The following is a 27,655-nucleotide window of genomic DNA, read 5'->3' on the forward strand; positions in this document are numbered from 1 at the left end:
AAACTACACTTCAAACTATTTAAATAAGGGTTAATGTATAGTGAGCAGGTGTAAATGTTGATTCGAACCCTGACAGGATGAAAAAGACCCTGATGTGAAGCGGCTGATTTGATAGATTTGATATGACGTGTGTGGTCAGATTTTTCCCACATGTCATGGTGTTTTGACCAATCAGAACACACCTGTTAAATAATGACTCATAAAACCTGAATTATAATTCAATATAAATGGTAGTTGTTTTTTTACAACTCAATAAGGTTCATGCTCAAAAACTGGGAAATGTCTTTTTGTACCTGTGTCGGTGCATCATCACTTTGCTATTTTCAGAGAGGGTCATGTCTGGACATGTTTGGTTTATTTCCTTACAGCAGACTCGTGGCACAAAAATATGAAACAGTACGAAAGGACACTGAAGAACTTTCAAATATCTAGGGCGGGGATGTTTGATTACATATGTCTCAATGAAGAAACACATCGTAAAGTGCTGTCCGTGGTGCTGAATTTTGCCTGCAGGTGTTGTGAAGACGACTTCTCCTTGTCCCTGAATGTATGGGTGAGTGTGTGTCATTTATTTCATAGATCATCAGTTTGACAGTTTTAACAAGATTTAAGCTTCCTCATGAAGCTGCAGCTGAGACATATTTCTACAATCGAAAAATGACTTGGTCTTTAAGTTTAAAGTCGATTGGCTTTATTAAAAAAAAACTTGTATCCTCTGAATTGTTGTCTTTTTAACTTCTGAAATTGTAAACCCAAATCCTAGTTTTGGACTGATGCTTTCACAAAAGTACTTATGATTGAGAAGCTGTAACCAGGGATAGTTTGGGAATTTTAACTTTTTGAATGACTAAAAAGGTACATTTTTCATCACAGTATTTGCAGAGAGGCCATGCTTGTGGATTTAATTGCTGCCATCTCAACTGCAATGCCTTTGAAAATACTGTTCAGAAGCTGTTGTTTAATTTTCTGTCAGTTAATCAATCAAATAATTGCTTCAGCTCTATGGCTCTGTTTCCAATTCCACAAGCTCTGAGAACAATCAAACATGCTGATTCATACACAAACACAATATTTTGCCACCTGCCCTCCAACAGCAATTACCCAAGGAGAAGCATTATATAAATGTAGATATATAGCAAAAGGTAAGTAATACCATTGAATATTGCTGATGATAGTGTTACATAGTGCTGCCTGTTTATTCTGAACAGTAGTTGGTCTTTCTTATACTCAAATCAATCATTGCCATGTGCACAGGCAGGCTCCCAGCAGGAAATAAGAGGCTGTAAAGTTGACTGAATGACAGATTTTTGGCAGCAGCCAACATCTGTAATATCAGTCAGAGTTAAACACCTTATAAGAATACGCCAGCTGAATCAGTTTTATAGGTCATTCTTTTTACATACTTATAGCAGTGAAAACAGAAATGAATTGAATCCTTACAAAGCTTATTTATGCTTGATAGATTGACACTGAGGGACTATTTATGGGAAGAAATGCAGTACAACATTGAACATGACAAGCAAAATCTGCCCGCTGCAAATCTTGGACAGGAGCCAGTAATTCCAGTAATAACTGAGAGACCTGAAGAACAACAGAAGAGAGGAGAAGAAGAGAGGATGAGAAGGGAAGTTAAAGAAGAGAAGATAAGAGAAGGAGGAGGAGGAAACATGAAGAGAAGAAGGCTGAGATATGGCTTTTGTCTGACAATGTGAAAAGGAAATTAAACAATGTTGGACCCAGACAGGAGACCGGAATTCTTGAAAGGCATAATGCACGTAAGGTTAACTTCTCTCATCCAAAGACACTGAGATGTTTATCTAAAGATTAGCAGCTAAGGATGAAATCATTTTATAGTGTCTGTCCAAACAACTAAGGTGAAATCGACCCGGCTAAAAATGTTTGGTGCCTCTTTAAATAAGAAAAGGATAGTCATGGTCTTTATGAGGAATGTTTTGCGTCATGGATGGCAGGGAATTCCTATTTTACTCTGCCATACAGACTTCATCCTGTCAACTGAAGGAGAAGGCGTCATCAGCAAAATGAGCAAACACTGGTCAATAAAGTGTCCATTTATAGCAAATGACTCTACATGTCCATTTGGTAGAAAAGACTTTGCTCTTGAGTGAATCTGAGCAGCAGCCAGGATCCTACTGCACATGCATCAACATTAAATCTGAGTTGTATCAACAATATAAAAAACTTCACACCTAAGAAGGAGGCTTCAGTGGTGGAAGGAATTTGTATCACGCACTCCAAATCACATACTTTTTCTTTTGAGGACTAAAAGTATTAGAGCTGCAAATCACAAAGCACATACTTTGCTCATGATATGCATACAACTGAGGATAGTACTACTTGTTTATAACATTGTTTATTTAACTTGATAAACTGATCTGTCACAGTCAGTTACTGACAATGTCTCTCCCAGCAGCTTCCTGAATGCTACCTCTCTGTGCAAAGGATTGTGGGTCACCAGAAAACATGTTGAAATATGTGACTAGATGTGGATGTATACATAAATAATACAGGACAATCGTTATTTGAAAACATGTGATGAGTCAGGTTACACCAGCTTTACCTCTGCAATGCCATGCCAAGACGTCACAAGTCAGCTGGTGGCCATATTAGTATGAATTTAACACTGTGCCCAACCTAATGCTAATCTTTCGTCATTTTCTTTTTTTAAAACAGAACAAATAAGTATTAATTCCCAAGTTCTGAAGTGACAACCCATTCAAAGGGAAAGCAAATTCCAACTAACCAACTGGTCTAAATCATAGACTGTATAAAATATGGACGTAGTATCCGTGACGTCACCCATCTGTTTCTGAAGCGCTGTTTTGAGGACAATCGTCAGTGATTGTGCCTCTCATTGGAAGACTCATAATCTCAAAATCTTCAAAATTGCTGCGTTAGAAATAAAATTCACCCTCCCTACATTGTGTGCCGATTGACAAATGAGCTATCCAGACTACACTCGTCTTTTGTTCCAGGTTGTAAACATGTTTATTTCTGCTGTAAAGATCGTCTCTTTTGAATTGGTATGTATGTGGTTTCTGGCACTTCCGCATTGGACTCATATTTTTAGACCAGAGGTTCCAGCTTGGTTTAAACAGACACAGCCTATATAACTGCTCTATTTCTGGGGCAAAGTACATCCAAACTGCACTGCGCGACAAGATGCCATCTGTTATCTGTGCTCGTTTGCATCCAGGTAGTATGGCACTAGATAGTTACCAAAGCTTTAGCTCAAGCTAGTGGCTGAAAGGCTAATGATCAAAATATGAATTATTTTGTTTAGCAAAGTAGTAATTCTAGCAAAGGTGAAATTGTTTGATTGTTTAGTCGATTTGATGCAAACATCTGTACTAGAGATTGTAATTTTCATGACAAATTGAGCTTTCAATTTTAAACGACAATTTGCAATTTTAAGACCATTATGTTTGGCCAACATTCTTGTGCTGCTGCTCAAACATTTAACATTTCAGAACTATATTTTGTTGAAGTAAAATTAAGAAATTATTTTGTATATTATATTTCTTGTACTACATATGTAGTGAATTACAAATAGTTATTGTGTTTTGAGTGTTTTTAATTCAGTTTGACAAGTAACATATCTTTTCATCAGCACAAGTATTGAACATTTTCAAACAATACCTGAGGCTAATCAGAAATAATGAAAGATATACCTTAGATATGACTGAAATAATCTCTATCCTTTTTTCTGACCTGCTCTGCTCCACTGGTGGGTTTTGTCTTGGAAGGGGAGGAGACAGAGAAAAGAGAAGAGAGAGAGAGAGAGAGAGAGAGAGAGAGAGAGAGAGAGAGAGAGAGAGAGAGAGAGATAGATAGAGAGAGAGAGAGAGAGAGAGAGAGAGAGAGAGAGGGAGAGGGAGAGGGAGAGAGAGAGAGAGGGAGGGAGGGGAAGAAAGAACTGGGTGGGACAGAACCCCCCCTGCACACACATGCACACACACACATCCACACGCACATGTGCAGACACACATGCATGCACACATAAGTGCACACAGCTCTTCAAAGCCAAGTGGTTTTCATAGACATCCAATTACACTAAGAGATGACATCTGGTGAACTGCAGCAGATAAATAAGGTGAAAGGAAAGACAAGATTCAGTCACCTCAGAGAAACTCCAGATAACCAGAGAGCGCTCGGCTGATAGAGATAGAGGAGAGGGAGAGGCACAAGAAAAGAGGGAGGGGGCCAAAAGAGAGGGAGCCACACACAGGAGGAAAGAAGAGAGGCAACGCGCTGCTCCGGCGCTCAGAGAGGCAAAGACTGAGGAGAGATAGGGAGCTCAGCTCACTGTCAAGACGCTCAACAAGAGGGGAGAAAGACGAGAACTACGGAGCTCAGTTACACACTCAAGTAACTCCAAACCAGCTCTGCTGACTCAGAGAACCAGAGACAGGAAAGAAGAATAGAAAAGAAGAAAGTCTGGATTTGGTGACTTGTTTTTGTGGCCTCCATTGCGTGGATTTCTCTGGACATTTTATGAGAAGCAGCATTAATCCATTTTTGACTTCCTGTTTTTATTTATTCACTTTTTACTGAGCAGAGTGGCATCTTTTCTGCAGACCTCCTCCTCCGCCTCTCTGAAGAGAAATGGTTTAGGACATGACAGTAGATTTTAGTCCTATTAATGAATGACGAGATAATGTGTGTATTTGTCTTTAGATTTGAGTGTGTAGGTGTACATAGAAACTTTTAAGGAGGGATTTTTCTAGAGTCTGTGTGATCCACAGGCAGCAAAGAGCGGCAGGCTTGGGAAAAAGGGGGGAGGAGGTGGCGAGAGGTCTTTGAGGCGAGCCCCCAGTTGTTCCCATCGTGAGGTGATCTGAGTTATGGATGTTGACGCATTCCTGCGGCGCTGCTGAGGAATAAACAGCACCGGGGACTACAGCAGAGTCGGCCACAACACCGCAGGCTTCAACCACCAGCAGCAGCTGCATCGCCATCACCATACATCACCAAAAACGCTACATCTGCTGCGACTAATCCACTTCACACAGGTCATTCTACAGGTTTCAACACCTACAGTCCCAGTGAGGTTGGGGGTCCCCACACAGAGGAGGTGTAGGCGGTCAGTCAGGGGGGGTTTCTCCCACTCTTGCTCCCTCTCCCTGCACCCAGCTCAGCATGCCCCAGCCCCTGAGCACCTCCACAGCTCTCCCAGCTCCACTACCATGTGTAGATGGACAGTGACACAAGGTGCACCGGTCGCCTGGTTCTCCTCCCGCCCCTGCAGCAGACCTCCTTCCCACCTCATACTCTCTCTCACCTTCCTCCTCCTGCTTCTCTTGCTCGGACCCTCCTCAACCTCGCCACTGTCCTCTTCATCACCAGACTCTGAAAGGAACCACAATGCACCAGGAGGGACTCTTCAAGATTTCTCCACTTCACCCCTTCCACTTTACTCATCACCGCAACCGCTGCACGCATCCTCTGCAAGGTTGCCACGGGCGACCAATGTGTCATCGTCTTCAGCGACGGTCGTCGGGCGCCACGTGCGGAGCAGCTACAACCATCTACAGGGAGATGTGCGCAGGAGGAAACTGTTCTCCTATCAGAAATTCTTCCTCCGCATCGACAGGAAGGGGAAAGTTAACGGCACCAAAAGTGAGGACGATCAGTACAGTAAGTCCACTTTTTACATCTTTTCATGTGTTGTTTTTGTTTCTTAATATTTAAACTACTGAGAAGAATAGACACATGTTACACTGAGCCATTCTGTGAATCAAAACCGAAAGAAAAGCTGCTAAACCCAAAGAGAAGTGTGCAATGACACAATTCTACATCTGCTAGTGGAAAAGAATTCAGTCTTTTAATGGAAAAATTGAAGAACTGCAAAGGTAGACGGAGAACATTCCTGTTTTTCCATCCTTTAGAAACTGCGCACATTATGACAGGTGACTGGGCAAGAGAACAAATAACATAGCTGCGTGATTTTCAGCCTCTCTCCATGTGCCCAAGCAGCAAGCACATTTGCCAGACTGTAGAAAGTCAGAGAAGAGAGTGCATGACAATGAAAGAGGAAAAAAAACAAAATGAGTAAGCCAGGAAGATAAAAAAAAAAAAAAAGAGAAGAGCCACTGGAACTAATTTGAATTGGCCCAGAGAAAGTTCTTCTTCTTTGAGGAAATATCTAAAACACGGCTATTACCAAACCCCTGGGGAGAATGACAAGTACTCTCGCTGCTCTATTGCTGCTTTTGTTGCTGCAGCTATAATAGTAGCAGGCATATGCTAAGCATGAGGTTACACTGACTCTGATGTAAAGTAAAAACCATGCAAATCCTGCACCCTTCTTCTGGTTTGTGTGTTTGGAGGGCTGTGAAATATGATTTTAACCTTTATTTATGCTGAGAGGGGTCACTGAGCACACATGCTCTTTTGTCAGCACCACTCAGTCTCACATTCACGCAGTTAAACTCTTTTCCCATGGACTCTACTCCTCCACTTTGGGGCAAGTCGAATTTCCACCTGTCTCTTAAAGCAAACTTGATCACTTCACTGTTGGTTTTAAATGAGGAAATGGTGCAATCGTATGATTTAATACAACTTGCAAACTTTTTTTCTTGCTGGATTTCTTGTTTGAGAATCTGGCCAAAGATTAAAAACTGTTAAAAGGGGAAAAATAAACAAACAGGACAACATGTCACATGGCCGCACACAAACCTGATATTAAACCTAATAATCTCCTCCTTATTCTAGCAAATAAAGGAACCTTCACAGACTCTAGAGGGTCATCATAATCATTTATAACTGATGTAGAACAGAAAATCAGCTGCTATCATTCCGTACTCCGCGTCTTTATCTTCCAGTTAAACACATCTGGAAGTTCTCCAGCACTGCCACAGTCTGCAGCACCCTGAGGGCACATTGACAGTAGTTGTTGAGGCAGAACAGAACATTAGTCCCACATTTACCTGCTCAGTTTCCCTACCAGATCACTGAGAAATTAGCTCGTGTTTTTGATGTCACACATCTAATTCATAGATTTGTACAAAGAGCTTTTCCTGCGATTAACGAGTGTGAACCCGTCAGAGCATGTAATGTGTGTGTCTGATCGTCAAACCTACATTAACAGAGCTTTATCACTCACACAGCTTTATACACATGTCATAGGTTTGTATGCATCTGTCTGTGGGTCTGCGGTGCTGTACAAGCCTCTCCTGCTAAGACACACACACTCACAGACTAGAGCACAGAGAGGCCAGTCTTGCACTTGCACATGGACTCCATATGGCAAAGCCCACTTTTATTAGGGCCAGGGCCAGTGTGAATATGTGTGTGCATGTGTGTGTGTGTGCCACTCAGACACCAGGGCTCTGCCAGACATGGCTGAAGGAATTTCAATTAGCGTCTCTTCCTCCCTCCCCTAGCCAGCAGCCCTCTACGACACACACACACACGCGCATGCACACATGCAGACGTACACTTTTACACACATGCACATAAAGAGCTCACCCTTTAAGGGTTGACGTGTCACTAACTATAACTGCATCAGGTCATGGGATTAGAAACACAATCCATCATTTTCAACAAGTCTCGCCACTTGATTGTAATGGCCGGTAAAGAACTTTTTAAGAGACAAGAAAAACACTTAAACGCTGGAACTGGAGGCCAAACCTTTCAGGTCATGGTTTCTCTTGGCAGCATGTTTAGTAGGCATTTCATCAAGTATCTACCTGATAGCGAGTGCAGATGTTTAACATGTTTCAGATTAAAAGACGGTGGGTGGAAAGTTGGCGACAAACCGAGGGAATTTGGCCGTGCTGAAATGATGATTAAGCAATGTGTGTATCTGCACACCATCATGTTGTACATATATATGTGCATTGTTAGTGTTTGCATCAGTGCGCAAGCTTGCATGTAAAACAGTTGCGCCACCTCCTGCTATCTCACACATGCTCTGAAAAGAGCACAGAACAAATTGTACCCTTCAAACTAAACCAAACAGAACAATTAAATTCTCCTCAAATAACCGAAGACATGGATGTGGTTTGGACATACGAGACAGCATGTTTTTCTACATGATCGTTCATTTTCAGTATGTTTTTGGCTCGTTTTTACATGCTACAGATTACAATATTATTCATTTACACTGTATCGTTTCAGAGCATGTAGAACCAAAACAACTGCTTTAAAGCCACACACAGTCTTTTGGACGGATCAGTTCTTTGATGCAGGTTTTCTGGCCTTTATGTGCTCATGAAAAACATGTGGTTCTTTGGCTGTGATACAAAGCCAGCTTGCAAAAGGTCTCTACATGTAACATATATCATATATATATATATCATACAGCTACATAACAGTGTAGTAAAATACTGCAATAAGTTGACCCAAGACCTTATTTTTTACCTCACTGGAACACTCCTTTAAGAAAAGCTTCAAACAGAAGAGGAGTGAGGGGGCAGTTCTGAGTGTTGTTATCATGGTCTAGTAGTCTGGTAATGTTCAGGAGGTCAGATCGCAAATGAGAGTCATTAGAAGGTGTCAGAGGTGATGAAGAAGTTTGAGCTCCAGCTCTGGGGTTGAGGCTCTCCTCCACAGTCGACTCTTTCTAATCAAGTTGTCAAAGCTGAGCGCAGTACATCACACAGCGCCTGAATGTGTGTTATCCAGTTTGTGTAAACTTGTCTGAGTGTAGCTTCCATGTCACCTCATAGTGGCCTTCAAAATAAGACAACTCCCTTGTTTGAATATGCAAATCCTCGTTATGTGATTACATTGTCCAAAAAAAAAACCAGAACAGTCCTTGTTCCCTTCCCTCGATCGGCGTCCACAGACTGTCACATCTTGTTTACAAGCATTGGAATAAAGCTATGAAACAAATGGACATGTGTTTGCAGTCGAACCGCAGACTTGTGGTCATGCTTATCCCAATTAGCATCCAATGGTGCCAATTTGACCACAGTCAGAGTTTAGGATTCTCACTGCGGCCACCCGTATTGTAGAAGTTGCCACACAAACTTATTGTTAACATTAATCACAGCAGACACATAATGTACTGACATGAATTATATGAACGCAGCACTATTTATGGAGAGGCTAACACACGGGACGTTCTGATTTAGTGCACGATGTCCAGGGTAATTACACAGGACTGACCCCTCAGGTTTGACCTCTACCTATTGACCCCAGTCAGGAAGCTTTGTTAATGGAGAGGTCAGCGCTACATGTAATGCGTCACATTAGGCCCTCCTGTTTCTCTGACACTGTTATGTGGTGTAGAAAATCTCACATTAAAAGTTGAAACTTATCGGTCAATTGTGTAAGACTGCAACACATTCCTGTGATACCTTTATTTTGTGGGAGGCATGTGTTTCATGTTGTTTTAAAAGGTGTATTTTTTTTATTTAAGTTATCTGAAAACATGAAAATAAACTGCCATTACTGTTTTATTATTTCAATCTCTTTCAATAATCATTTAAAATGTTTCAGTCTGCTTATTGAGTCTGTATCTTTGAGTGAGACAAGCTAACACACATCACTTCAGTATAAAAAGGGAATTCCCCTTGAGAATTAAAGATCAAGTGGAATAGAAAACATGAGAATGCTTAACTTCACTGGCAGATTAAATCAAATTGTGTCAGATTAAATGAGAAACTCTAGACTCATAAAAATGATGCGGTGACATTAAGATTTTTGCATCTGGACCCTACAGTCTTTTTCTCTTTCACAAATAAAAATGTGTGTTTCTGAATCATTTGACCAAAGTCATAAAAACCACCATCACATCTTGGTCGTTCTACGCCACGTCCATTAGCTTCCAATGACTCAGCAAAGTTAGGCGACATTCTCGCTCAAGCTTGCCGTTCCTTATTTCTTTCCAACATCTTGAAATTATTCTCAGCCTCTCATTTTTTTGTTTCTGTACATCTTATTTTGCTCTGTGCTCTGCGCCTGATGAGCGGGGTTATGGTTCTCGTGGGAAAAGGTAACAGTGTGGCCCATAAAAGAGAGTTATGAGGAGGTGCTGGATGCTCCAGAGGTTAGTGTCAGCGTAGCTTTTCATTCAAAGTAACTCTGACATCTTCATGGACTCTTGTCTACAAGAGCCATAAATAAAAGTGGTGAGCCAACGTCACCGCACAAGCTTGTTCAGGAAACTCCGAACCTATCATTGAGGCTCCTAAAGCTGCCAGAGCAGAGTTTAACATCAGCCATTACATCCAGCTGTACTCTGAAAACATACAATAAACATATACTACCTTCATCCATGTATTTACCCCATCTAATCTCCTCAACAACAATCATGCTTTGAGTCAGATGACACAGTTTCTGATAGGTACAATTTCTCAAGCTCTTGAAGTCATAACCTGATGTTGTCTCACAAGATGTGATGTGCTCGTATGGGCAGCAGGACAACTGCTGATGTTTGTTTTGATGTAAGAAGCAGCAGGAGTCTGGATCAAATCATGTCAGCACCGATTCATGACTCTTTTACTGGAATCTACAGAGCAAACACTGTCAACGTCATGAAGACACGTTACGTAATATTCATTATTATCTTACGTAAGGAGCACTGTTCTTTGACTGGGGCTTGTGTTTTACAAATTGGAAATAATTAAAAGGGGAATGAAGCCAGGCCAAATAAATGATAGCACATTTATTTTAACTGTGTAGAAGGACAGACCAATGAGCCATATACTGGGATGTACTAGAAGTTGAAGGCAGTGCACGAGTTATTACATAGTCTAATGCTTAGAATGAAATGTTCAGTTTGGGACTCAACTTAGCCAAAGTCTTTATAGGTTTGGAAAAACTGTTTGCACTTTTACGGTTTTATTTTTATACATACTAGAAATGGTCTGAAAATGTTTGAACTTTTGATTCATCAGGATGACTCCACATATTATAGTTGGAAGGTATAAGTTCTTCCTCTGACTATGACCATGTTACTGTGACTAACTTAAGGCTCATAAAGACAACAATGTACAGCAGGCATTGAATAATCCGTCTACATTCACCATTTTTAAATTTGGTTGGATTTAAGTCTCTAAAATATAATGTTTAAGTTAAATGCAAAAAAACTCTTGACCTCATCTTTTCAACTGTCTCAACATCAGATGCACATTCTGGCCTCTTGCTCCTTACCTCAGTCAACATTTTTTCCATCTCCTAAAGTTTTAAATACAAGGATCCAGAAGTTTTGACGTATGAGTGCCCCTTGACCCCATGCCAGCCCAAATAGAGTCATTCACAGAGCATGTGTCTTTATATACTTAGCATGTTGGGAAAAGTGCCACGCAAGCAGCGAGCAGAGAACTCGCCAGTGTTGAGAGAGTAACAAGAGTTCCCCGTCAATATATTGGTTCAGACATTTCCACAACGTATAAGCGCACTTTTTCCACTTTTAAAAGCTGTTTTTGCCAAGCGTCACCGAGGACAACGACAGGATCCGTCTCATTTTTCCATCATTGTTTACATATTTCCTATCATCACCACTTGATATTTCTCCATCAATTCACCCCCCCTTTGTCCATTAATGTGTCAGCGACAAAAAGACTGAAATAAGAGCCAGATTTCTGTAGGCAGTCGGAGCCGGCCCTGCCACAAACCCCAGCCTCCAGGCACCACCTTAAACAAAAGACTTTCAGCAGCAAATCATGTTTCTGAGAGACCCTTGGCTGCAACTCTGAAGAGAAAATGGATCCAAACATCTAGAGTCAATTAGTATCCACAAAGGATTTAAAATTGGACATCTTTGTTTTGATTGACGCCTTTTTTTTTCAATGTTTATGTTACAGGGATGATTTTTGCACAGTGCTATCATAAATATCTTGTAGGTTGGAATAGAAAGAGAAAAGAGACGCAGAGGATTCTCTGACTTTAAACCAGCTCTCATGAAATCCAGCAATTTCTTTACAACTTCCAAAAGTCAATTTGAATAACTGTTTCCGTGTAAAGGTTAATGGTAATAACACACACGTACTCTACAGATAATTACCTTGACGATTCAGATACTCGTGAAGTATTCCTTGAGGATATCATTACATAAGCTCCATATTGCACACTCAGCTCAGTGTTTGTCTCCTCTCTGAGCTGTCCTAACAATAATCCAACAGTTTGTTTTTGTCTGAACAACGGAAAGTCATTACGATTGGAAACAAATCAAAAAACTGAATCACAGCGTTATTCACTCTGTCTGGAGTAAACAGTGATGGGAAAGTTGTTAGCATCATTTACAGTTGAGGACTTCAAAGAGCTGTGTTTGCAGATTCAGCAGGATGCTGTCCTCTCTGCAAAGTTCGAGCCGGATTGTATTTAGTTTGTTTCATTCTGAAGGAGAAGGGAGAAAAAGTGCAACCTTCTCTCTGTTAACTGCCTCATCTGCTGCATGATAAACAAATCCTTTGGGCTTTGATTGTAATTCTTTTCAAACTGAATTTAATTAGCCCAGATTATGTCAGAACAGTGACCTTTTTATGGCAGTAAACAGAAATTTATGGTGAATGTAAACTTAAAATCAAGGTGAAATTTTTAAGTAATCTAGTCCTTTATAGAATGAAAAATTGAGTCTATAAATCCTTTAGGCAAGTGAAGGAAAATTGATTAAAACTTTTTATGAATATTCAAATTTTGATATTGTTGTGGAAACCATGAAAAGCAAGCAAATTCTAAACCCTGTTCCCTCCATGAAGTCCACATATTTCCATTTGTAGCAGTTAGGATGAGGGGGACTTGTCTTGGGTAATGGTGGACGTTAACTATAATCAGCACTGCTGCTGAATGTGACAACATTCAACAAAACAAAATCACAGTGACCTAATCCTGCTGTAGTAACAGAGTTAAAAACTCTCACTTCGCCTTTCATCTTTCATTTTATGCATCATATACTTGCTAAGTGATTCTAATTTCACTGCCCATCTACTTCAATTCTTCACTTGTGTTTCTGAATAAGAGGTGGGAAAAATAAGGGTTTCGTTAGCACGTTCCTTTCCAGACATGAAATGTGTTAGCTTGCAAATAGTTTTTCTTCTCTTTAATGGAAAACTTTAAAACAAAATGAAATCAAATATTGGGGAGGAAAACAAAAATTAACAGAAGAATTTCAATGGAAACAAAATAAAAATCAGTCCCCAATTGGGTGATGAGTCATTTTCATTTTTATCTTATAATTATTTTTTTCCAGAACTTGTCAACCTCTGATATACCAATAGGATTAGCAACAAAAAACACCTACATACTGGCCGGACAGTGAAGATTAGTGCAAGACATAATTAATATCTATTTTGATTGCATACAAAAAATGTTTTAAAATTGTATATTTTTTGGCATTTTCACCTTTTTTTATTAGATAGGACAGCTGAAGAGTGACATGAAATGTGGGGAGTAGAGGTCGAGGCCGTGAGTTGAGCCAGTGGCCTCTGCTACACGGACTACAACCTCTTTATATGGGGCGATTAGACCGCTAGGCCACAGGCGCCCCTTCATGCAAACCTTTAGACATTTTTCTAAGTTGAACTCTCATTTGTTCCAGCTTCAATGTGAGTTTTCGGTTTTCCTCTGTTCCACAATACTTTGAATATTGGGTGGGACGGGGTTGTTCGAGTTGGTGGGAATATTTGAAAGAATATTGAAAGCCCCTCCTCGTGCTGCAGAAAATAAAGATTGTCGTATTTCACATTTTCTTAGAGGGTTTTATGGACCGTCATATTTCTCAAGAATGTAACTGTTGGATGTGCAGACAGAGACAATAACCTCAGCCCGGAGTCCTTGAGAAACTTCAGCTGAAGTATGTTCTAGAAGCCAAACATTCAAAGTGTCTCTTTGGTGTTAGACTGGTGCATATGAACAGGCAGAATTCACAACCAGTAAAGCAGTGGGAGGTGAAGAACAGCATCTGTGACAGATAACATCCAGAGCTGCTGCCATATAGACACCACGTGCTCCAGGAAAAGACCCCCACTGAATACAAACACACACACACACATACACACACGCACACACACTCTTACACAGCATGAAAGTGGGGCTCTTAATGGAGTCATCAAAGGTAGAGCTGAGAGTTGAGTCCAGAGAGGCATCTGGACAGCCTGGCCATTTGAACAGAGCAGTCAGGAATGCCAGCTAATTACCCTGTGTGTGTGTGTGTGTGTGTGTGTGTGTGTGTGTGTGTGTGTGTGTGTGTGTGTGTACACTCCATGTGAACCGATATAAATGCATGTGTTCGAAAAGACAAAGAAAGTGAGAACAATACAGAGAAGATTTATGTGACAAATTCAATTAGATGCCTGCATGTCCGAATGTATTAGTTGTGGCCTAAAATAATACGATTTCTAAAGCTTAAAAGTCCAACACCAACAACTCAAACCACAACAGTTGGGTAACTTTGCACTGGCAGCTGAACTGTAAATGAAAAATGTGTGAAATGCAGACGGCCGTCACAGCACTTTCCCTGAAAACATAACTCCTGCCGTGTCAGGCCCGTGAAATGTTTTGACAGAAACTGGCAGCTTTTGCACTTTATCGTGTTACAAAGTCTACTGCGTTAAAAGGAACTGAAGGGTCTTTTTTCTCATCGTCTTGATTAAATCACTATCAACATCACAGTGAATATTTTTTAGTTCTCTCTGCCGCTCTTAAACCTATGTGACATAACTTGCTGGGGCCTTGTTGGGGCCTTGGGAAATGGATGACACATTATGCTTTTTCTCTCAGGTGATCCTTTCTGTTTGATCCTTTAATAATCCTCGACTGTTTTTCTTTGCGTACCTCTGCCAGTTTTGAAATCACACACAGCTTGAACAGTGTGTGGTTCGGCTATTTCTGGAGCTATGAGAAAGACAGTGATGTGAGTGTTTCTGTCAGGGGCGGAAATAAAACCATTATGGGGGAAAGGATACACCAAATAATATGATAGGTTCGGGTTAAACAGAACAATCATGCTAATGAAAAAAGAGCCTTCAAAGAAGCCCACTCAGTGTAGCGCACAAAGGTTACCCCTTTTCTCTTTAAAGTGATTTATAACCCAGAAATCAAACGTGAGAAAAACATGTTTTGAGAATAATTTCAAAAATACTCTATTTGTAAGATTTGGCCATTTTGAAAATCAGAAACAGGGCCTCATTTTCTCAGCTTTGGTCGTAACCGTTGGCCCAGCAGTCCTTTGATGTGGCCACTTAGTGCAGGATGATACTGTTGTCAACCACATCAGTCCAAACCAATACCTCAACGCTCCTCTAAACACAAAGTATACAACAGTTTCCACTCCAAGCCAATATCTCCACTGACAAAACCAAGGAGTGTTTGTTCTCCCTCTCAGACTTCAGAAAGAGCCGGAAATATTAAAGCAAACTCCAAGAGCAAATAATGCAAAGGAAATGAGTTTAATCCTGTTAAACTGTGGTTTTGTTTCAATGAAGCAGCAGCCAAGAAAGCCTGTTTGCATGCATTTCCTTCCATTTTTCTGCATATATATATTGCTAAAAGAAGCAGAATTGCATTTGGTGGTCCATTTTTTCCTTCTGCATTCCTTTATTCTCATGTTAAACCTTTTTTGTTGATTTTCTTTTCTTTTGATATATTTGGTGGTCGCATAGAGATGTAAACTCCCATGTCACAATGAATACGAGACGTCGTCAGTCATAGTTTCAAAAGAGAAAAATGATCTTCATATTAAAACCTCAGCTGATTCAAATCAGATATTAAATCTTAAAACAATACATAAAAGGACCACTTTTGACTCTTCTTTCCTGGATGTCACTTTTATTTCCTGAAAAAAAGTGGAAGCCTTAGTTTTACAGTTTGATTCCAATATCCAAGAGTTTTGGCCCCAGAATAAAAGAACTAAACTATTTCCATTCTTTCCACTTAAGGGAGTTCATGACACAAACTAGTCTGCAAGTGACGATATTTCACAATCAGAGTGAGACCCGTCTCTCAGGGCTGTGGGCAGGCAGTAGACCTGGCTCACAGCCGGTCACCGTGTCGAGGTCAGACTGAACAACCGCAGTATAATCTTCAAAAAAATCTGCAGGATAAACAGTGGAAGCATTTTCATAACCTCCTGCAACCTTTAGGTTCAGCTGGAGTCTCATTGACCTGGTTTCCAAAAGAGGAGGGGTGTGGGGGGTTCTGTGGGAGGTCTGCGTTGCGTGTTACCATTTGGGGTGATGTGTGGATTAGTGAGTAAGTTGTTATGTAATAAATGTGAATGTGAGTGGTAATACATATGTCTATATATTGTATGTAATTTGGAAAAATCGCCTCAGTTTGAAGTTACAGCAGGGACTTTGAGTGATTGTTTGAATAAGATCAGAGTAAACAATTGAGACATTTTCCCCAAAATATTTTTAGAAAATGATATTGCTTATCATTGTAAGGCTTAATTTTCAATGGAATATAAAGAAAACACATCTAGCTTTCTTGAAAGATAATAATTTGTCTTGACTTTTTTTGATTCATCTGAAAGATATTTTTGTAATCGATGTACAAGCAAGTGATTCAAGCCAGAACAAGGACCTTAGTTGTCAAGTTCTGCCCTTTAATGCATCTGTCATTTCTCCTATTAGTCAAAAAATGTTAAAATAGCCTAAAACATTCTTTTAAAAAGCAGGATTTCCCCAAAAATTGGATGTGTGAAATAATTTGAACTGAAGTTAATGTCATAATAATCACAAACTTAGCAGCTTAAAAACCAGGGAGATGTTTTTGTTTGTGTTATGTATTCAAACGGCCACAAAGCATGCTGTAGACTCAGTGAAGCAGACCCTTTCTAAAAGCTTTTCTCCCTCTTTAGGTCATAGCCATAGAGTTAAAAAAGTGGTGTTGTAGTAATATGTAAATACACCCTGCAGAGTGCGGGTTTGTTCAAAAAGTCTCCTCAGTGTAATATGGCTAGTGATCAGAGGTGTGTGGAAAAAGTCTTAGCTAATAGGTCATGGGCAGTGGATCAGTCCGCATCGCTCAACAATCCCTTCAACTACAGAACCGGTAAGCTAGCAGGATGGCGAAAAACAGATGGTTCTAAAAGGAGATACACATCTGCACATAAACTGCAGGTTGCTGAATGCAGGAAGACAGTTTGAACCTTTACCCCCTAGAAGCCCCCCAGTCCTCTAAAATAGACTGTCTTATACAACAGTGTGACTAATATTCTGGATTTCATGGTCATGACCCGTTCAAGCTAGAACATATATGGTGTAAAGGTATTGAAGCTGCTGTTGTGGTACTGCTTCTTCTTATGTATGACTGAATTGTGCAGCTTTTTTAATGGCAGATTTCCTTTACGTTTATGGATTTGACAGGTTCATATTGGAGTCAAGTTTTGGCCACGAAACACATCAAACCTCATAGTGGCTTTTATGAAGTGGTTAATGAACAGTTTCTCACTGTTAGAAGGCCAGCTTGTGTTTATTTGTACCCATAGCTCGGTTAGTGTTACGGTTTGGATTTGGCTGGCAGAGACCCATCTGGCTCGTTTTTATGAAAGTTGTAGTGTTGCCCTGTTACACACAGGTGTTTGCCCTTGGTAGCTTTGAGAAAAAATGTTGATAGCGGAAAATGTTCATGCCCTTTATATTAGCTGAACTCTGTACTATTTGTGCTTTCAGCTCTCGATCATAAATTTTATTTTTCTTTTGCTCTAAAAAAAATACATTCATAATTAGGGTGCTGGGCTGAGATCCAAGGGGCACAAGGAGGGAGGAAAAACTGCAGAAAAATACATTAATAGACTCAAGACACCAATAAGAAGAGGTGTTGAATGAGGGAAATTAGAGAGCGTAAAAACCTTAACTTTCAGGACCAACCTGGGTCTCACACCATAGTTTGAACCATGTTTCAGAGTGTGTGTGTGCATGTCTGCATCTGTCTGTGTGTTTATTACTAATCTCTGTTGCATGTGTCACAGGCTCGGGTCCTGTTTTCCTGCTCGCCATAAACTGTGTTGTTGCAATCTAAGCTTTTTGTTGCAGCCTGGCCTTTTAACTCACAGGCAGACAGGCTGCTCCTGGTAACCGGTAAAGGGGGCCATAAAAGAGTCATTTGCTTTGGTTTTCGACAAACCACATCAAACGGGTAGAGGGCCGAGGGTTTGAACAGGTGGAGCAGCCTTTAGAGAAGCAGAGACAGATCTTTTTCTTTCTTTTTTTTTTTACCTAACAAGCTAACATGATGTACTGTGAGCTACTTATTAGAGTTTCATAGTCCATAGGAAAGCAATAAGACACCAACAAGTTATTGCGACACCAACACCAAAATCCAATAATGGTACACCAGTATTTCTACGGGTCTCCAATACTGTTGAAGATAGAGTATCAGATATCTGGAAGTATGCTGATCAATGGATTGATTTGACACTATTACCAGTTAGTTAAATAAATATATACTGTTTCATGTAAATCATTGTTTGCTAATAGCAATCAAAAATATTCTGGTACTAGCAAAGTGTAATGCCACTTCAAGCCGGCAGAATGTCAGCATGTTTTGATTGCACTAGTATCAGTAGGGTTCTCAGTACCAGCCAATACTCAAGTCTACATACTGGACTTGGTATCAGAGGGAACAAATGGTAGTCATGGCGCCTCTAAGAGACAGTAGACGAAAGTGACATATTACTGTGTACTGATAGCTGTCAACACATCAGTTATTAATGTCTGTATCAATAGTTACTACAAGCACACTTAAGCCCTTTTCCTTCTCTATGGCCATCATAAAAACCATCCCACACATCACAACAGGGCTGCAGGATGTTGCAAATCTCTGTCTGATTGTTACAAAAGAGGGGATGAGGGCACAAAAGAGGCATCGGGTTCAAAAGACAAGCATGATTTTTATGAGATCTAAAGCTTAAAGAACAAAGTGAAAGTATCAGGCTTGATCCTTAACTTTTCCTCACAGAGCATTTGTTGTTATTGCTTCTGATTTTCGCCTGAAGCTGCGTTCCTCCTCAGTCTTTCATGGTAAACTTACTACCATCTCTAGTCACTTGGCTTTTTTTTTTTTTAAGTTACATTTTTTGGTCTTGGTTTTTTTTTTGCCTTTATTTGATAGGACAGCTAAAGAGAGACAGGAAATGTGGGGAGTAGAGAGTGGGGGAAGACATGCAGGAAATGTTTGCGGCGGGGCTTCGAGCTGGCAACCTCTGCGACGAGGACTGTAGCCTCTGTATGTGGGGCACTTAGACTGCACGGCCACCAGCGCCCTGTCACTTGGCTTTTTAACAGAGAGGTAGACAGATCCACTCTCTATTTCCCAAAATTTTAAATCTAAAAAATAACAACAAAAGACTTCCAAAGATGCTCAAAATACTTTCTGTTTCCCACTTCCCCCTTTGAACTACTCCTACAACCTGGCTCCACTTCCTACTGGCCCTTTGAGCTAATCCTCTCAAACCCCTGATAGTTTTATGGCTTGGTGTAACTGACTTTAGGATGGGAGAAGAAAGGGCCGGCGACCACAGCTTAAACCAGTAATTGGTTCAGGCTTGAAAACTGATATGGATGTCTTGACCTCTTGCCAGCCTGGCAGCCACAGAGGCTCTCTCCGTCCTGTCCGTGTGCCTGCCTGCCTGCGCTCCCCTGGTCAGAAAAACAAATAGAGAACTGAGAAATGCTTTTTCCTGGCTTACACCTTGGTCCCAGGGCACACAGCCCAAAAGTCAACCAGCAAATGAACAGGGGGCAAGAGGCCGCTCTGAGGTCTGACTGTCACACACAGCAGGAAAAAAAGGGAAGGGGTGGGGGGTGGGGGCAAGACTAGAGTTTACTTGTGCAGAAGTAGCTGAGATGATTCAGATTTTCCCCTGCATTATTATGTACGTTTTAATCTCATGATGCAAACACTTGCAAAACAATTAAAAGACTGTTCACTTACGGCAAGTGTTGGCATTTATTTTGTTGAAATTCTCTTCATGTCCTGGCTGCATGCAATGGATCATATGCCCCCACAACTAAAATCAACCTGTCCTGCAGCAATATTGAGGAAGATCTAGACCTTACTGTGTTGATTAGATATGTCAATTACTTGATATGCTGATGACAGTCTATTTTAAGAGCACAAAAAAGAACATCCTGATTGTGGACATCGGCAAAAAAATATTCAGCAGAACAAAGAAAATGCAAATGAGTATGACACAGTTTGACATGTTTGTCTCTCTCAGGTATTTTGGAGATCAAGTCCGTGGATGTGGGGGTGGTGGCCATCAGGGGCCTTAGCAGCAACTACTACCTGGCTATCACCAAGAAGGGCGAGCTATACGGAGCGGTAAGTAACTCTTTCACATTAATCTGCAGGATAAATTACTGTTAAGCCCAGAATATTCTCTTCTTAAGGGAGGACAATGTTAAATGTTCATTAAGTCAAATTTTTTATTTTAGTGACAGCATAAAATGTATTTGGAAACGGATAAATCAAAGGTGTGTGCGAAAGGCAGAACTTTTCTCAATATGTTGTTTTGAATGTCCTTAAAAGAAGTGAGAGGCTGCAAGACTCAAAGCATAGAAACCAAAAGTCAGTCAATGTGAGCTCGCCTCTCCTCTGCTCTGCTGCCTACCTCTCCTCTACACTCCATTCAGAAACAGGGAACACAATCCTTCAGTTTCTCCATTCTGCTTCAGTCCCTCTGGGGAGAGCAGCCCTTGTTTCATCTGTTTTCTCTCCTTCCCTTCTTTTTCTTCATCTGATTCTCTCCTTCCTTTTTTCCCTTTTCTTTTTCTTACTTTTGAAAGACCCAAACTTTCAGCATGTCTCTCTGGAGCCACACCACAGATGAAATGACACACGGTAGAAAAAGAAAGAGAGGCATTCTGTTGCATGGCCTGAAACTGAATTCCCATGACGTCTTCTGCTCGGTGCAACACTAGCCATAGTAGTGCAGCAGTGGAGGGCTGGCTTTGGATTACACTTGATGGGTTTAAACAGTGACTTCTTTATCCAGTGTCATTAAATGAAATCATTGTTTTACTACATAGAAAGAATAAAGGTGACTTGAAACACTGATGCTTTCAGTTTTTCAATATTATATTTATATCAAATTATTAGGGGAAAAATAAATCAACCATAAATTACTAGTTCACTGTTTGTTCTTTGCAAATGTAATTATGTTAAACATTTATTCTGTTAACTGATCTTATTATATGAGATCTGGCCCATAAGATGCTTAGGAAAAAAAAACTGAATTAATTTTTTTCTTAAATCAAAAAAACTCTGTCTCTTTTTTGAATGAAATTTCTTGTCATAAATGCTTGTATAGTCTTTTGGAATTGGCATCCAGTGCACACACACAAACACCTATACAATGTCTTCTATTAACTAGTGAGTCCCCTGTTGGTGAATGTGTGTTGACACCTAATTCCCTGTTAAATAGATACACAAGAACACACACACACACACGCTGTGTTGGTTGTACTGGGCACCACGCAGAGTTAGGTAAAAAAGCTGCACAGTGTCTGTAAAATATTCTCATTTTGCTTTGGGAACATTCAGTTTTACTTCTGGAACCAATTTGAACAGCTGTGGCCAGATACACAGAGGGAGAGAGAGGGACTGAGTTATATTTTGCATGTGTGTGTGTGTGTGTGTGTGTGTGTGTGTGCGCACATATTCAGACCAAGTACATTTTAGCTTATGAATATCAACCGCATCCAGTTAACTGGCTGTTTAAGCAACGTTAGCCTTAAGCAAAAGGGCAGCTTCTAGTAAACTGACAAATGTTACTCTCTCAGATCATTTTCTCTTTATTTACCAGTGGGTGGTCATTGTGGTAATGGAAGCCACAAATATGGTGACACGATGCTCTGCCCTGGCTCAGTGCCCAAAACTTTAAGACGTCACACATCTCGTGCTAACCTCTCACACCCTGCCTCCTCCAAAACAACCCCAAGTCCCTCCACCTGCTGTCCAGCAGCACAAACGTCTTCAAAAATCAGCCTGTCCAGTGTCTTCTCCAATGGGTCTTGGTTTTATTGAGGATTGTGCAACAGGTTCTTAAGCAATGCTGACCATTTGTTGATCTGTGTTGTCACAATGAGAAAACATCAACATGTTCTTGCTGTTCTTGCTGTGCTCGAACAAGACCCAAAGGAAAAAATGTAACATTAATAATAATGTTGAAGTTGACGTTAAACATGAGCACTAGAACGATCCAAGTTCTGAAGCCATAAATCTTCTCAGAAAAGCATGGGAGCATTTATTTTTGCTAGATTAATCACTTGAAAGTTACAATGTCAGAATAAAAGTGAAATATGATCACGCAAATTTCATAAAGCCCAATCAATGTGAGATCATCGCATAGCTTTAAAAACACTCAAAAACTGAATGTTAAGTTAAAAAGAACACAGGTCAAAGACGAGCTGAAAATCCTCCAATTTAGTGGATTTTGGATTTTCAATTGAAAAATTGCTTCAACACAATCATTATCGTATCATATCATATCATCGTCATCATCATTAATCATCTAATAAGAACTCATTATTTCAGGTTTAGATAGCATTCATGCTTAGGTATAACCACACAGTCTGTATCCCTGTTCACATCGAAGTAGTAATGTCTCCTTTACACAGCCACCATAAAGCGTAGAGTGGAAAGTTCTACATCTCTTTCCAAATGGAGGTGGTGCCTTCACGTATTCAACGGACATGTTATCTAAAGTCTAGGTGATCTGATCTGATCCATTTTTCCTATGTGATATTTACACGCTGTGCCTCTTCCTTGCAGAGGGACTTTGGTCCAGACTGTCGTCTGATTGAACGCATCGAGGAGAACAAGTACAACACCTACGCTTCAGCAGAGTGGCGCAACAGAAGGAAGCACATGTTTGTGGGACTGAACGCCAACGGCAAACCAATGAGGGGGAAGAAGACAAGAAGGAAAAACACAGCCACTCACTTCCTGCCCATTGTGGTACAACCAAGATAATTGGACGTATCAGCCATGAGAGAGCGCTACACATGGCAGGCTATCAGACTTTGTTGGAGTTACCGCGATTGCTATATTGGACAGATCTAGTTTAGATCTGAATGATGCACTGAGGAGGAAAAGAACTGAAACCTATGAACATTTTATCTCTGTTGGACAAAGACATTTCTATTTTCAAAGAAAGAAATAAGATATATTGCTATACAATGTATATATTATTTTCAGTTTTAAGTTATCAAGTTCATAGGCACAGTAGAAAATATGAAAATAAATTTAATCTGTGCCAAAATGTGACCAGTAAGTAACTCACATTTCTAGATTTGTGTACATGTGAAGCGCTTGAACAAGATGAGATAAAATGACATTATGTGTATGACAGAGGGAAAGAAAGAGAAAAGACGAGGAAGTGTTGGCAGAAAGGTAGACCAAGAAGACTGACAATAAAAGGGCCAGGAAATGTTAGAGTCAAGATGCTTCAACCCAGCAGCAAGTCTAATGCTTTCATGTTTTTCCTTTGAATCTATTTATTTGGTGTAATATTTAACAGAAAAGAACAAAAACAGAAAAAAGACAAATTCTTGTCTTTTTTTTTTTTTTTTAACATTTATGCTTCTTTTTTGAATACTAATCATTTAAACCTGAATAAATATAAAAATATATTTGTCTTTAAGCTGTTTCACTGACATTATTATCTTGTGCACAAAATTTAAATGTTTACTTTTTGGGACTGCAGGGGCTCCATGAGATACACAGCAAAAAAAATATGAATAAATACATATCTATAGAAAATGCTGAAGAAAATTCCTCAATCAGTTTAGCTTGCGATTGCATTTCTATATTTTGTATAAGTAGTAATAGTGCCGCACTGTCCAAAACATTTGAAATACAAAACTGTGAATCATCTATCAACATCAAAATGAGCTTTCAATTTTGGTCAACACAATCAAAACCAGAATAGTTGATAATTGTTTTTTTCTCTCCAGTCCTGTCTATGTGTGCATGACAGAAGGACAAAAAGATGACATAGTGTTGTTCACTACTAGCCTGCATCTGCACTTTTGGAGACACTGCAAGAGTTGAAGATGACAGAGAAATAACAGAAACAAATTCAACAAATCTGGAAAATCAGACTTTTTCCTACGGTCTTTGGTGTGGCAACATTTTTGCCTTCCTCAATGACACTTGATAGTCAAACAATGAAGCTGTAATGACTTTGTTTACATGCACAAAATATTCTGGTTTGGCCCACATTTCAAAAAAGACAATATTCTTATTAAGATGTTTATATGTCTGATGAAAATAAATATTCAACTCATATTCCAGTTTACATGCAGCTGCATAAACTCTGGTTCAACCAGGCCTGAAAACTGTTGGCGAGCCGGTTAGTGGATAACACACAAACTAAACAGCAAGCCGTTGAGAGGCCACTTGACATGACTGAAACCCTTGATTGAAAATCGTATTCTGAATGTCCAAAGAATGGTTCTAAACCTGAAAAATATGGGCCTTATATTCAGAAAATGCTATATTTATAAGGGTGTGGTTCAGATATCTTTACAGAATAAAAAGCTATAAATGTTCTCCTTTATTGTAGTACGTCTATCTAGCTGTTCAGCATTGACTCTATTACACACCAATAAACTGTTGCTAGGTCCAAGCAGATACCATATATAATATATTCAATATACCCTGGTCCTCACTGTATTAACAGGCCAGAGCCCAAAAAGACCTTCTTTTGTATTTCCTTAAAATATTCATGTAATGAGAAAGACAAGAATGGATGGCTGAAATTAATCATTTCAGTTGCATTCTAAAATGACTTAGAATAAATCTTCTATTGAGTTCCTTGAAGGTAGCATAAAGATGTGAAATTGGTAACAATATGCTAGTTTCTGATGTATCACGCATTGATATGAGTAACGATAGAAAATGTTAACAATAACAAGAAACATATTTAAGCGGAATGTTACATATAACCACGGTAAAATACACAGGAGGAAGAAAGCCAAAAAGGAAGACTAAATAATCAACTTTCTTTTATCATCTTTTAACAATCAGTATTTGCTCATAGGGAAATATAAGCAGGGCTAGCGTCTTGTGCGAGTTTGAACCTCAACAAATTTGGATGACAATCTGTGGAGATGGGCAGATGTCATATTGCGTTTCTTCATGCTTACCATGTTTTTTGATCATGTAGTGGATTTTTATTCACAAATAAACCAACACAAAGAGTAGGAGCACTTGGACAAAGAAAATAATTACATATAACATGTGACATCACACTAATTATTTAGTTAATCAATTAAGCAAGCAAGTTGACTGCAACATTTGTGATGTGTACTGTCTCTGAGAAACAAAAATAAATACCTTAATCAAATTCATAACATATTCATATACTAAATATTAATGGGAGAAGTTTATATGTAGTTTTATTCACTAGTACAATGCTGAGAAACAAGAATTTTCAGATGAAAACTGAATTAAATTGTGACCTTAAAATGAGACGTGCAGATGAGCCTAGAATTGAAGAGTTGTGACACCCCGAGTTTGACTTCATAAAATGAATTAACTACCTTTTCTGAGGCTTTCAGCCATATCTGCATGTTTAGTTTGGATGATGCACACTCACTTTAATAAGACTTATTGCGTGGTTGAAAGCTTCAGAGCCAGTAAATGGACCTTGAATTGGAAACATTTGTCCAAGTATCCCTCCAAAAGGTCAAAATAACCGTTCATACTCAAACATTCTAGCAGCTCAGAATCATCCAAGTGTCCAATCAGTGTCAATAACAAACTGTTGAGTAAGTCAGAGGAGTACTATTGAACCTTAAATATGAATCAGGAATCTGTAAGAGATTAAACTTTTGAAAGGATCAAAGCAGACAAACTGGTTGATGAGTTAAGGGGGTTTTTCATTTCTTGTGGCAAAATACTCTGCCTTGTAAGTGCACATGGCTTCTTGGGGGATTAACACTGTCATTTATGTGATAACAACAAAGACAAACCAGGCTTTAGACATGGCCGACATGCACACACACACCCACACCCACATACACATACACAAAAACACACGGCTGGGTAAAGAGGTGTGTGAACCAGTGTGGTCTAGCAGCTGGGGAAGGCCTCCGCCTTGACCTTACTTGTCTGAAACCTGTTGCTGTGCCCCCTGAGACAGAAAGACACATGGAGCAGGGCATATGGTATAACATAAATATCGCCACCTTGTTTATCACCTGATTCTAATTAACTATGATGTCATGTTTTCTTTCGCTCTCTCTCTCTCTTTCCCTCGCTTTCTCTTAAACTCCCTCTCTCGTGTTTTTGCTGCCTTAGTCTTGTGATTTTCTCTCCGTGTAGCGTTCACTTTCACGTTGTTTTTCCATTGTTTTTAAACTTTTGTCATGCCTTGGCAAAGTTCAGATAGGTTGTAGCAATTAGATGGATCAGACCTAGAGCAAGGTTATCACACACACACACACACACACACACACACGTCACACTCACACTCAAACACACAAAAACAGATGGCAGAGAGTTGAAAGTGATGGATGCAATGAACAAATTACAACTGCTGCAGCCCTGGGCAGAGGAGAGGAAATGTGTGTGTGTGTGTGTGTGTGTGTGTGTGTGTGTGTGTGTGTGCGTGTGTGTGTGTGTGCGCGTGTGTGTGTGTGTGCGTGTGTGTGTGTGTGTGTGTGTGTGTGTGTGTGTGTGTGTGTGCGCGTGTGTTGGAGTGTGTGTGTGTGTGTGTGCGCACAAGTTAATTTCAGAGTATGATGGAATCCACCGGAGTGGGTCCATCCCGCTGTGTTTATTACAAAAAGGTCCTAGATCCTCTTTTCATGCGCAGGAATCCTCAGTGCCTTAAACTTGTGTCAAAATGTGAGTAAGTATGATGCATCGCAGGGAGATTCAAATTTCCTTTCATCCTCCCAGGGCATCTAGTCCCTTGTTTATATGATTACTTGGGTGTTCTGTAAACGACATATCAAGTACAATTACTTTGAAATGTGTTCAAGACACTGATCCCCCTTTCTCCTTCCCCCATTCACCCTCCCTCATAAAGTTCAAGGGCTGGCATTCCTAAGCCAAGATGTCTTTATTATTTGGTACAACCTCAGTAATCAACATTTGTAAAACGTCCATATTTGAAAACTTAATCAAGAATCAAACTCCCATATTTGAAACAAATTTGTCCACTTGTTCATTCCGGGAACTTAAAATGAAGTCTGTAAATATGCATCATGTGTAGACCCCTCAAAATAGCTTGATGTTGTTTTATTGCATTTTTAACAAGACTTAATGTGCTCTTGCCTCTAACAGTAATACATAACAAGGCCAGACTTTAAAAGCAGGGCATTTATCCAAGACAGATGTTCCACACTGATTATCAACTCCAGTGACATCTGAGTTGGTCTGTTCAGCGGCACTGAGCCACGCATCATTTCTCCTATTTCTGCAGTGCACCTAACATGTTTCCAAAACCTGTTTGCCAATGCCATTTTTTCGTGTTGTGCTTGGGTATGTTTGGTTAGTGTTTGGTTTGTTGAGGCATGTGGCGAGGCTCAGTATGCGGTTTCTGTTTTGACTACATCAGGATCTATCAGACCTGTGTCGGACCTCAAATGAAACGTACACCATCGGCTTCACACGTTCACAGCTCCTCTGTTTGCTCAGAGAGTCTTGTGGCCGTGCGACCTGACCGCAGCAGCAGCTGTGAATATTTTACATCCCGGGGAGAGGGGCAGAGAGAGCCGGAGAGACAGAG

At 40.0% G+C, this 27,655-nt stretch overlaps 1 protein-coding gene and 1 long non-coding RNA gene across 5 annotated transcripts in view; one reads left to right on the forward strand and one right to left on the reverse strand.

Moving 5' to 3' along the window:
- LOC117830971 overlaps positions 1 to 27,655 on the reverse strand; it is a 153,195-nt gene that overhangs the window by 49,398 nt on the left and 76,142 nt on the right. The gene's annotated exons all lie outside the window — the stretch shown is intronic.
- Positions 308 to 23,442, forward strand: fgf10a (fibroblast growth factor 10a). Of its 2 annotated transcripts, XM_034709348.1 has the most exons (4): positions 308 to 553; positions 5,365 to 5,655; positions 20,132 to 20,235; positions 22,687 to 23,442. In XM_034709348.1, exons 1-4 carry the CDS (start codon positions 550 to 552, stop codon positions 22,885 to 22,887), a joined length of 600 nt encoding a protein of 199 aa, XP_034565239.1. In that variant the 5' UTR covers positions 308 to 549; the 3' UTR covers positions 22,888 to 23,442. The 2 variants fall into 2 exon arrangements, 1 of the variants encoding a protein (XP_034565239.1); XR_004634875.1 differs by lacking the exons at positions 5,365 to 5,655; positions 20,132 to 20,235; positions 22,687 to 23,442 and adding an exon at positions 1,463 to 2,080.

Source organism: Notolabrus celidotus, chromosome 19, assembly GCF_009762535.1.
Source record: "Notolabrus celidotus isolate fNotCel1 chromosome 19, fNotCel1.pri, whole genome shotgun sequence".
Classification (NCBI taxonomy): Eukaryota; Metazoa; Chordata; class Actinopteri; order Labriformes; family Labridae; genus Notolabrus; species Notolabrus celidotus.